This window comes from Zymoseptoria tritici, chromosome 4 (genome assembly GCF_000219625.1).
Source record: "Zymoseptoria tritici IPO323 chromosome 4, whole genome shotgun sequence".
Lineage (NCBI taxonomy): Eukaryota > Fungi > Ascomycota > Dothideomycetes > Mycosphaerellales > Mycosphaerellaceae > Zymoseptoria > Zymoseptoria tritici.
In genome coordinates, this window is record NC_018215.1 from 1,449,515 (window position 1) to 1,461,731 (window position 12,217).

Consider the following 12,217-nt stretch of genomic DNA (forward strand, 5'->3'; position numbering starts at 1 on the left):
ATAGGAGGGTTGTTCGATGGCTTGACCAGATGCTGGATTAATTTACCCCATGTCCTTGTCTGCGAGCCTGACCTGGTGGGAAGCATGGGCTCGGACCTCTGCAATTTGCACACGCTCTTCCTCTTCTTTCTGTTCCTCGACCTCTTCTTTCCCCACACTTACCACGACAGATCCCCTCCAACGAAGATGAAGCTCCACCTCTTTACGTTCCTTGCAATCGCCTTCACTCTTGGTGTAAGCGGCCGTCTAGTGTCACTAGACTGCATCCGCGGGACCGGCTGTACGTGTTCTCCAGCTTCCATTTCCCGACCCTGCTAGGTCGACCAACTTGCTTACCACTCCAAACAGCATACTGCGCTCCCCACGGAATGGGTCGATGCTGTGGCCAACTTAGGTGCATCGATGGCATAAACCAGTGCCGGCATCGCTGCCAGGATGGAGGGCAGTATTGCGAGAAGAAAGGGGATATATGCGGTTTCGTCAACAACAAACTCCAATGCAAAGGTAGGCTTACACTCTTGTCGCGGGTCACTTGAACGAGGTGGGCCGACTGTACCAGCACCATACGGATGTCCGGGATGCTGAAAGTGCGTCCCGCTGTGCACCTGGCTTGCGTCGACGATTCTACGATCGACCGGCCACCTACAGTCTGGCTGTGGATTCGCATTTCTTGGGTCTGGATTGGGCGTTGCAATGGTTCGGGGGCAAGGATATCGATGCGATGAATAATGATACAAGCCATATGTGTTGTGGATCATCAGACTAACCATCAGTGAAGTGCACGTGACTAGTGCCAAGGCATTCCTACATACAGATAGCTGAAGTAAGAATCTCACACTTAAGATTCTCTCTGTATAACAATATATACCTACTAATTAGAGGTCTTCTTCCACTTAGCTTAAGTCCAATCACAACAGGTTATAAGCCCGGCGTAACTACTACACACTTAAGGAAGAATTGTCTGTTCTAAGCGCAGCTACTAGAACCTTACTATACACTGTTCAGACAGTTAACTAGCGAGCTAAGAAAGAGCTAGTTACAACAACAGCCGCAATGCAGGCTAATAAGTTCAAGACTGCGAAGGAGAATAAAGTCCTAAGAAAGGGAAGCAACTTCTTAGACTGGTTAAGGATGCTTAAAGCAGCCCTTATAGACAAGGAGGTGTTAGGCTATGTCTTTTACGACATTCCCTAGTGCCCTGCCTAACCAAAGCTAGGAATTAAAGTCAGATATCCCTCTCTACTAACTAAGGAGAGTACTGCTTTATCCTCCTAGGCTCTAACTCCTTCCTAAAAAGAAGGAGGGGACACTCTAGTAACAGAACCTATTCTAACTAGTAGACTAAGACTAACTCCTCTCCAAGTCTAGCACAAGCATAACCTAATTATATACGGGATTGTTAGCAAAAGGATTAACTAATCTCTAAGGCCTAACTTTGGGGATATAGAGAAGACAGCTAAGGAACTGTATAATACTATTGCAGCTACCTACAGGCCTGTTGTAACTATAAACATTTATAACAGCCTAAGGATTCTTAGAATTAGCAATATTAAGATCTAAGGAACAAACACTTAGAAGTACTATAAGGACTTCTAGAAGTGGCATTACAAGTACATCTCTGTAACAGAACAATACTCTAGGTCTAAGAGCATTCTAGTCTTAAAGCTCACTTTTAGTAATAAGCAGATCAGGCTGTTCTTTATCTAGGGCCTCTACTATCTAGAATACCTAAGAAGCTAGAGACAATCCTATTACATTAAGAACACAACTCTTAAAGAGCTAATTACCTTATTAATTAAGGAACCTCCTCTATAGACATAGAGGACAGCAGGAGGATTTAGGGGTGCTACAGTAGATAATAATTAGTGTACTAAGTGTACCTATTATATCCACACAAATGCAGACTACTTTAAGAAGCACCCTAACAAGGCCCTAAAGTCCTAGGTATATAGAGGAAAAGGAGGATCTAATAAGGACAAGAAGAAGTCCTAAGACAAGAGCAAGAGACATAACAAGAAGGGAGGAAAGGGTGCTGCAGCAATTAAGCCTATCTCCTCTTCTAATGCAGGCTTAGGCTCTAATTTAGACAGCTCATTTACAGGAGCAGCAATTGCTGCCGCTGGAATACAAAGGAGTAACACTATTATCTAGGATTCTAGTATATTATACTACTTCTTTAATAACAAGTCCTAGTTCTTAGACCTTAAACCCCTAGAAACCCTAATTAGGTTCTCTTAAGCTATTAGACAAAGCATAGTTACATACTTAGGAAGTGTAAGGATTATAATAAAGTACAAGGGGAATAAGTTAAATATTACCTTACAAGATGTATTGTACTCTCCTAACTCTAATTATAACCTTATCTTAGCAGAGACTCTCTAGCTAAAGTGCAAGGTCTACCTAGACAGGCTATCTTTATATATTCTAAGGAATAATAAGAAGATAGGCAAGGTTTAGTCTACTTATAATGTTCTAATCCTCTAGAATGCAACTGTCTCTCTCCCTAAGGGGAGTACTAAAGTTGCTTCTACAACTAATAGGAATATGTCCTATCTAGCCTTTGCTATGCCTAAGGCTAACATAATAAGATAGCACTAGAGACTAGGCTATATAGGGAACAAGATTCTTAGTGCAACAAAGGCTTAAGTCTAAGGACTTAAGCAGATTAATATATCTACACTTAAGCACTATAAGCTATATAAGCTTGCAAGGTTATAGAGAGTAGTGTTAAGAACTCTAAGACTAACACCTTAATCCTTATTAGATAAGGTCTATATTAACATTATAGGACTAATCTTTCTACTAGACATCTTTAGATACAAGTACATCCTTATAATTACTAATGCAAAGTTAAGAAGGAGATAGGCTATCTTCTGTAAGCTTAAATTACAAGCTGCACAAATTATTAAGAAATAGACTACTAAGACATTTAACTAGTACAAAAAGATAGTTAAGATCTAGTTCTTAGATAGAGGAGGAGAGTTTAATAATAATAATCTAATTACATTTGCAGAGAATAAGGGACTAAGATGGGATTTCTTAGCTCCCTATACTCCTAAGCAGAATAGAATTACAGAATTATCTAACAAGGTTATCCTTAATAAGGCAAGAGCAATAATAATTAACTCTAGCCTACCTCTCCCTCTCTAGAGTTTTGCAGTTGCACATATAATCTTCCTTACTAACAGGCTAGTATGCCTATTAACTAACAAGATTCCTCTTTAGGAATTTAATTAAGATCTTAATACTGGAACTCTACATATTAATCTAATAAAGGTTAGGAGATTTGGATACAGAGCATATCTATATAATTAGGGGAGACCTAATTTATAGAAGTTCTATCCTAGAGCAGAGAAATACTAGAATCTAGGATTCTAAGAGAACACTTTAACTAACTATATAGTTTAGAAGTTTGAACTATCTACCCTTACTAGGTTTCAGCACAAGATTGTAACCTCTCCTTATGTAACATATAATAAGGATAAGGTATATAGTATAATACCTACTGCCCTAGACTTCTAGGAGGAGAGTTTCCTACAACTAATGCAACCTATTGCCACAGAATAGGAAGTCCATACTATCTACACTAAGGATTAAGATTAGGGCCAGGATGCCTAAGGGCAAGATGCCTAACCTCTTACTACTTCTTATCTTTAAGAAGTAGAGAACATGTTTAATACTATACAGAGAGAGAGAAACCAAGCCTCCCTTTTAACATCTTAGGGGGAGCAAACATTAGGTTAGGACATACAGTCCTAGGATGACTAACACAAGCAGTCTAAGCCTGATTAGCTAGAGGCTACTAAGCATAAAGAAGCCTCCTAGCTAGCTTAGGGGGAGCATGTTTCTAAGGAAATAGGAAGTCCTAAGGGATTCTAAGGAAGTCCTAAGGGATTCCAGGAGCAGGCTAATGCCTTATCAACATAGCTACAACATTAAGCATTAGCAGAGGATTGCCCTAAAAGGGAAGACCTCCAAGATTATACTATAACTCCCTTCCTAGACATTTATGTTACAGGAAAGAGGAAAGTAGGGAGAAGCCCTAAGAGACCTAAGAAATTAGGCAATAAAGCAAGTCCTAAAAGCTCAGGCATATTCAGACTCTTAAGAAGTAGAAGATTAGTTATAAGAAAAGACTACAGCAAGATCTAGAAGATAGGACTTAAAGCAACAAATCCTAATCTGTCTAATCCTAAGACAGTTAAGGAAGCTCTCTCTAGATCTAACTACAAGGAATAGGAGAAAGCTATTATTAAGGAAGCTAAGTCACTTAAGTCCACAGGATGCCTTAAATGGAAACTCGTTAGCACCCTCCCTAAGGGGAGAGTCCCTCTTACAGGGAAATAGGTCTTTAAGATTAAGGTACTCCTAGATAGAACTGTAGAGAAGTACAAGGCTAGATAGACAGCTAGGGGATTTACATAAAGGAAGGGACTTAACTATGTTAATACCTTTGCTCCTACCCTAAGAGCTGCAACAGGGAGAATACTTCTATCCCTCTTAGTTAACTTTAGCTAGAAGAGGAGACAAGTTAATGTTAAGACTACATTCCTAAATCCAAACCTAGATAAGCAGATCTTTATTAAGCTACTAGAGGGAGCTTATCTCTTTAAGAAAGATGCCCACAAGTATATTATACATGTTAAGAAAGGACTGTATAGGCTTAAGCAGGCAGCTGCTCTCTAGCACTACGATGCTATAGACACTCTCTAAAAGCTTAGTCTATTAAGAACTGTTAGTAATGCTTGCCTCTTTTAAGGGAAAGGCATCCTTGTTCTCCTTTATGTAGATAACTTCTAGATCTTTAGATAGTTAGACTATAAGATTAACAAGCTAATTAAGGGATTAGAGCAGAAGTACACAATTAAGGTTGTTAATACTAATGTCTTTCTTGGACTTTACCTAAAGGAAGGGAAAGATAGCTCTATGTCTATCTCTTAGGAACACTATTCTAGAGACAAACTTTAAGGACATAGTCTCAGCAATGCAAAGAGTGTTAAGTACCCCCTTAACACCCTCCTTAAACCCCTCTAGGATAAGGGAACAAAGGAGGACTATAATCTCTTTAACAAGATTATTAGGGAACTGCAACATCTATTAAACTATACTAGACTAGACATTAGTTTTGCTATTAACTACTATGCAAGGTTCCTTTAGAACCTAGGACCTTTGCATGTTTAGGTAGCTAAACACATCTGGAGATATGTTGCAGGCACAATTAACAAGTGCCTTATATATAGGAAAACTAAGGAGCAAATTCAGATTAAAGCATTCTTAGACTCTAACTTTGCTAGTAATCCTAGCACATCCAGGTCTACCTTAGGAATGCTCTTTAAAATTGTAGGAGGCCTAGTTGTCTAGAGATCTTAACTACAGAAAGAAGTAGTGCTATCTAGCACTAAGGCAGAGTACCTCTCTCTTACTAAGGCAATAAGAAAAGTGAATTAGGTAAGGAATCTTATTAATAAGCTCTAGCCCTTTACCTAGGCTAAAAGCATTTCTACTATCCTTATCAAAGTAGACAATTAATTAGCTATTAGCCTTATAGAAAACTATGCTAACTCCAAAAGATTAAGACATATCTCTCTTAGGAACTATTACTGTAGAGAGCAACATAACAAGGGGAGTATTAAGGTAGAGTTTGTAAGGACAGATATGCAGCTTACAGACTGTCTAACAAAACTAAAATCCCTAAACACTATCCTCTAATATAAGCATCTACCAAAAAGAGCATCTCGTGCGAGCATAAGAGGAACACATCCTAACATAGTCGCACGAAATAAGAGGCTGATATAGGAATTGAACCTATAACCTTCTGATTTGTAGTTAGAAATTATACTACTAGACTAACTAGCCCTTAATAAGAAGAGGGAAATTGCTCTTAAATTTATGCCTTAGTACCTGCATTCCTACCTAAGAAGGATTCCCTCCCTAGAATTATACTATTTTATTTGTTACAAAACTAAGAAGTATAATACTTAGAATACTTATTTTATTCTTATCTATACAAAGGAAAGGAGGCAACTACACACCTCTACAAAAGCATCTAAGAAACTATAAGAAAAATACCTAGCTAAAGGAAAACTTTTCTATAAAAACCCAAAAGCATTAGAGCATGTCCTAGAACCTGTAGCCTGCCCCCCTAGAACTACTACTAAAAGACTAAGCTAATTCCCCTAGAATCTTAACTTAAAGCCTAGGAGAATGTTAGTTTCTATTAGGGAAGAAGGGATTTTAAGGAGAACATACATAGGATGCTATGCTACTAACTACTGCTTTATCTCTACCTTGTTAGAGCTTAATATTTGGCTAAGAGGAGTCTAGTTATAGCATAACACAAATCCCTAAGGATTAGGAGTTGTTAGACTAAGGTAGTTTTCTACTAGGAAGGCCTACTCCCTTAGGTTGTACAGCTCCTCTATTACTATGTTAATAAGGTCTGTAGTAAGGAGATCCTTATTAAGCTTAGCTATGAAATTATTAAAGCAAGCTACAAAAGAGAAGGGACCCTAAGCCCTAACATTCACTCTATTGTAGTATCTATTTATCTCTTCTCTAATAAGTTAATGCATAGTCTAATATACTACAGAACTATCTTTGTAGATCTACAGGAGATCTCTACTGCTAACAGCTCTTGCTTTATCGATAACTTGCTAGAAGGTTTTCCTAGGGACAGAGAAAGCTACTCTTCTTCTAGAAGCTATAGCTAGTAATGTGGATTATGTTATTAATAGCTATAAGGGATAGATAATAGATTAGCTAATAAGTTAGCTAAATAGATAAGAGGTGTAGATTGTAAAGTGGAGGAATGAAAAAGCTAGAAGAAGATGCTTTTTAACAAGCTAAAGCCGAGCATTAGCTACGTAGTAGGTAAATACCTGCTATATTTAGGTAACAGACAGCTCGTAATAATATAGCTGCTAATAGGGGAGTGTTGTGGATTATTAGACTAACTATTAGTGAAGTGCACGTAACTAGTGCTAAGGCATTCCCACACACAGATAGCTAAAGTGAGAATCTCACACTTAAGATTCTCTCTATATAACAATATATACCTGCTAATCAGAGGTCTTCTTCCACTCAGCTTGAGTCCAATTACAACAATATGGACGTCACGGCCTACGCGCCGTCATCGGCGAAAGAGCTTCAACCCCTCACACAACGCCCGACCCACCCGCAACAAACTCGACCCAAACGGGAAGGTGGTTGCTGGCACTATCACTGGGTGATGGACTCTTACGATGAGCCAATTAATCGTCTCTCGATCAAGACTTTGGCAAGACTGTTTGATCAATTTCCTTCCTCTCCATATCCCACCAACCTCGTCGGCGAAGAAGTACGTTCCGCGGGGAGTGCTCATCGATAATTCGCATTTGCACTTCTTCGATCGTCATCAACAAACGGTACATTGATTCCCGGATTTACATCGCATTCGCGCTGTTGTCCTCTGCAACTCTTACATCTGCCAACCATCCTCGACTGCGACCTCCATCTGCGATTGACTAAAAATGACCGACTGGAAGGCTGCCGGCCAGGCCAAAGCCAAATCTCTCCTCGATCTCATTCCGTCCGAATGGCGGATCTCCTCGATCCCCTCTGCCGAACAGCAACGCGATGTGACTGGGGATTACATCCAGCAATATCTCAGTCAGTCTGAGATCAAGATCACAGAAACCGATGCCGTGGACATCGTGCAGAAGACTTCAAGTGGAGAGTGGAAAGCGGAAGAGGTCGCAAAGGCGTTTTGCCATCGTGCAGCGGTCGCGCATCAGTTGACTAGCTGCCTGCATGTGAGTTTTCGCATGGAGCGTAAGCTGCCTTGCTCGACTAGTCAAGCTGACTCGATTCCGGCAATGTAGGAGATCTTCTTCGATGCGGCCATTGAGGATGCAAAGAAGCTGGATCAGTTTTTTCGGGAGAACAAGAAGCCTATAGGACCATTGCATGGACTGCCAGTCTCGCTCAAGGATCAATTTCACGTGAAGGATGTCGAGACAAGTATGGTAAATATGCCTCGAAAGCTCTTGTCAAAGTCATCAGCCTGACCAGTCCGCGATAGGGATACGTCGGATGGCTTGGAACGTTCGAGGGCAAGAAAGGCACAGGTAAAGAGAAGAAGTTCGAGTCAGAGATGGTCAAAGAGTTGAGAGCATTGGGAGCTACACTGTATGTGAAGACCAGTGTTCCGCATACATTGATGTGTGGCGAGACCATCAACAGTAAGTTCGAGGCCGGAATGATCCACGGCGGACATTGCTAACTTCGTTAAACCAGACATCATCGGCTACACGCAGAATCCGAAGAACCGCAATCTGTCCAGCGGCGGCAGTTCTGGTGGCGAAGGAGCTTTGATCGGTGCTCGAGGAAGTGTCGTTGGCTTTGGCACGGGTAAGTTTCTCCCTCATGGCTTCTACCCTCTTGGTCTGACCATATGATAGACATCGGCGGCTCCATCCGCATTCCCGCTGCCTTCAACGGCCTCTATGGCATTCGGCCGTCAACCGGCCGTCTCCCATACGAAGGCATGGCAAACAGTATGGACGGCCAAAACAGCATCCTGTCCGTTGTGGGCCCCCTCGCAACCACCGCCTCCGGCCTCCGTCTCGTCACAGAAGCTCTACTCTCCACCCAACCCTGGCTCCACGACCCTCTAGTCCACGAGATCCCCTGGCGTTCGGAAGCCAGCAAGCTCCCAGAAAAGCTGTCCTTCGCCGTCCTGCGCCACGACGGATCATGCGCTCCCATGCCACCCGTCTCCCGTGCCATCGAAATCGCAGTCAAAGCAATGCAAGACCTCGGCCACGAAGTCATCGAGTGGAAACCCGACCCACCCCACGCGGAGCTCACCAAGATCTGCGTCACCTGCTGGGGTTTCGACGGAGGCGCCGACTGCCGACATGCATTCGAATTGTCGGGAGAGCCGAGCGCACCGCAGGTCATTGTCGACCAATCTGAGCAGGCCAATGCTTCGGATATCATGGCTGCGAATGTGACGAAAAGAGAGTTGCAGAAGCGGTATATGGAATACTGGAATTCCACCGCGAAGCTGGCGAAGACGGGACGACCGGTCGATGCCATCATCTGTCCGCTGGCACCTTTTCCGGCTGCCAGACCGGAGGGATTCCTGTAAGAAAATTTAAGGGCAGAAGGCCTGCAGCTGTCCGAGGTTGTCTCTCGGGCTATGCTAGCGGGTCTCTGTCTGTCTTCACGCCCTGTGTCCGACCCATTGCTAACCTTTCTGCCCTTCTGTAGGTACTACGGCTACAGCGTCTTCGTCAATGTGCTGGACTACACGAGTGTAGTGGTGCCAGTCACGAATGTGGACAAGAAGGTGGACGTGAAGAGGACGGACTACACACCTGTTAACGAGACAGATCGGAAGGTGCAGGAAAATTATGATCCGGAGATCTTTGATGGCGCTCACGTCTCCATCCAGTTGGTGGGTAGGCGACTGCAGGAGGAGAAGATGATTGCCCTGGCGGACTACGTGGGCAAGGCTCTGCACGGCTGAACGTCTAGGGAACAGACGAGAGCATGTAGCATCTGATGCAGCACGTCGAGTGTGTTCAGCAACGAGGCACGACCAACAAGGCGACATGCTGAGAACTGTGTTCGCCAGGTGAAGATTTCGTTATGCGTGAACTCATGGTATGATCCGTGTTGTCCTTACGTGGCTGTAACTATCGCGACATCAGAAACAGGCGAATGCAAGGTTGGTGCAGGTTCTGCATGAGACTGAGGATTCAGTGCTCGCCTCCTCGACGGCGTGCATTGTCTCCCATACCACCGCAGTCCGGGACATGCTCGTCCTCCGCGGAAGGTATAACCGAGTCTGTACACGCGTACCTCCGTCGACGACATGTACAATTCAAGGTTGAAACAAAGATGTGAGACAGGCTTGGTAGGCACAAGCCGTGCAGGGTCTGAGTTTCCGTGGCGTTTGGAAAGGCGTTGGGCTGATGTCTCGAGTGTACCAAGGCATGAGGTTAGACGACGAAGCTTTTGAGCTCTTGCGGAGGTGGAAGTCTAGCCGCGCCACGACTGCACGCACAACCACGATGGCTTGATAATCGACCATGCATGTTCTGGACTTTGTGGTTGGTGAGGCGTTTTTATGGACGAGATTGTGGATTTTTGCGAGACATGGGGTTTTGAGGCGTACGTGTACAATATACGTATGCTGTCTGATCACGTCAATGGCTTCATGTAGGCAATGTCGACAGCTGCTGTTCTTCATAAATGATTCAATGATGTATAGTGATTTGGCAAGATTGCAAGAATAGCCTATCTTCCGAGGAAGCGGCGGTTTTGAGTACAACGGGAAGCGATTGTATGCCCTTCGTTGGCCCATTGCCTGCAAGTGGGTCTGAGCAAGAGTGCGAGGAAGACTGTCAAACAAACCTTCTTTGTGGACTGTTCAGGCAAGAAACGAGAGAGCTCCAGAAAGCGGTCGAGTTTTGTCTGTTTCGTCTTGCGAATTTTCTTCTCTTCTATGTGACTTGTGAACGACTTTTGCATGTTCCAGATATTCCGTCCATGATGGAAAAACGGCCTCTTTACATGATAACCTCGTTGGCGACATCCTGCAATTCTGGTTAGCAAATTGATCCCAGTAGAAAAGCGATAACGACGGCACTCACCCTCTTCAACTCCTTATACGGCAAGCACACACAGTTCTGCACCCGTACTTCATCCGCCACCGCACACTCCTTGCCCAAGATCGTTATGCTCTGCACCTTAACTCCGTTCTTCACCACGCTCGTGCTGTGTTCCCTGACCGGCGTAGGCGTACCCTCGACTCTTGCCCAAGCTCCCACTCTGCTGTTCCATCCGATGATTGAGTACAACACACACGCATCGTGGCGAATCTCTGCATCCTCCAGAACGATAGACTCCTTTATGCGGACTCCCGCTCCGATCACAGCGCGAGGACCGACAGATACGTTCGGACCGAGCTTGGCGGTGGGGTCGACTTGCGCGGAAGGATGAATGAATACGGGTGGCAGAATGTTAGCGGAAGGCTTGGCGAGCTCGTCTGATTGCTGCTGGAACGCCTTCATCAGGTAGAGAGCGTTGGCGGGCACTGCGGAGCCTGCAGTCTTGATTTGGCGCCAGAAGTCCTTGGTCTCGAGGACATAGAATTGACGGCTGTCAGCCAAATCGGAGAGAATGTCCTGTTCCAAACGGATGACTTCGTTCTTGGTGTTGTCGTCATCATCGTCACCGGTTGCAGGGGTGTATTGGGCGTCGAGGTTGTCGGAAGATGGGTATGACAGCAGACGAGGTCGGTCGGCGCGGCGTTTGATGGCCGACTTGATGGAGGGGAAGATGGATTCCGTGGAAAAGAGGTAGACGCCGCAGTTGATCAGGTTGGAAATGTGGGATTCTGGCTTCTCGACGTAGTGCAACACGCGCTTAGTATGAGCATCGCTGACGATGCAGCCGAAGTTGGTAGCCGCATCGTTGGATACGCGGGTGCCGAGGATGATGGCTTCTGCGTCCTTCTCCTCGAACAGGCGGAGCATTTGCTCGAGCGGGAAGGAGCAGCACACATCGGCGTTGAGCACGAAGAAGCGATCCGGTCGGCCTTTGAGGATAGCATCGCGGAAGTGGTAGAGTCCACCGGCGGTTCCCAGCGCTTGGTACTCGCGGAGGTACTTGATGCTGATATGAGGGTGGGTACGAGAGCAGTCTTTGATGAAATCCCGGAAGACAGACTCGTCGTAGTAGCCCACGATGAAGACCTCGCGAATCTCAGGTACGCGAGTGATGGCGGCGAAGCAGTGCTCGATGATAGGGTGACCCGCGACTTCGAAGAGAGGCTAGGAACACGATCAATGGTTGTTCATGTAGAATGGTATGTTCTTGGTGCAGTATACCTTGGGCAGATCCAGCGAAAGTGGACGGAATCGTGTGCCTCGCGAAGGACCACCGACCTGTCATCTGTTCAGCTCGTTGTCCACATATTTCATCTCATCGCTTGTCTTTCTGTACCAAAATGACGGCTTTGGTCACTGATCCTCCTCCTGTCTTTCCACGCGTAGGAATTTGCAACGTGGCCATGGTGTGTTCGGCTTGGAGGGTATTTCGAAGGGCCGAAGCGGAGGGAGAGAAAGATGCGGAGGGCTGAATGAAGCTATACGCGGGACAATGGTGAGCTCGGTCGAGAGGGGGGATCCTGGTATGGTTCGTGTGCGGTGTAGGTAAAGTTGTCGCG

General features: G+C 44.8%; 2 protein-coding genes across 2 annotated transcripts; one reads left to right on the top strand and one right to left on the bottom strand.

The window, feature by feature from the left end:
* Positions 1 to 7,296: 7,296 nt before the first annotated feature.
* Positions 7,297 to 9,511, top strand: MYCGRDRAFT_71143 (uncharacterized protein; the record flags this gene model as incomplete). Its single annotated transcript, XM_003852946.1, has 6 exons — positions 7,297 to 7,790; positions 7,860 to 8,003; positions 8,060 to 8,219; positions 8,275 to 8,388; positions 8,439 to 9,126; positions 9,253 to 9,511. 6 exons carry the CDS (start codon positions 7,509 to 7,511, stop codon positions 9,509 to 9,511), a joined length of 1,647 nt encoding a protein of 548 aa, XP_003852994.1.
* A 752-nt stretch (positions 9,512 to 10,263) lies between these two features.
* MYCGRDRAFT_71147 (uncharacterized protein) lies at positions 10,264 to 12,176 on the bottom strand (the record flags this gene model as incomplete). The annotated part of the gene is made up of 4 exons (XM_003853367.1): positions 10,264 to 10,583; positions 10,641 to 11,822; positions 11,880 to 11,936; positions 11,995 to 12,176. 4 exons carry the CDS (start codon positions 12,061 to 12,063, stop codon positions 10,557 to 10,559), a joined length of 1,335 nt encoding a protein of 444 aa, XP_003853415.1.
* Between the last annotated feature and the right edge of the window lie 41 nt (positions 12,177 to 12,217).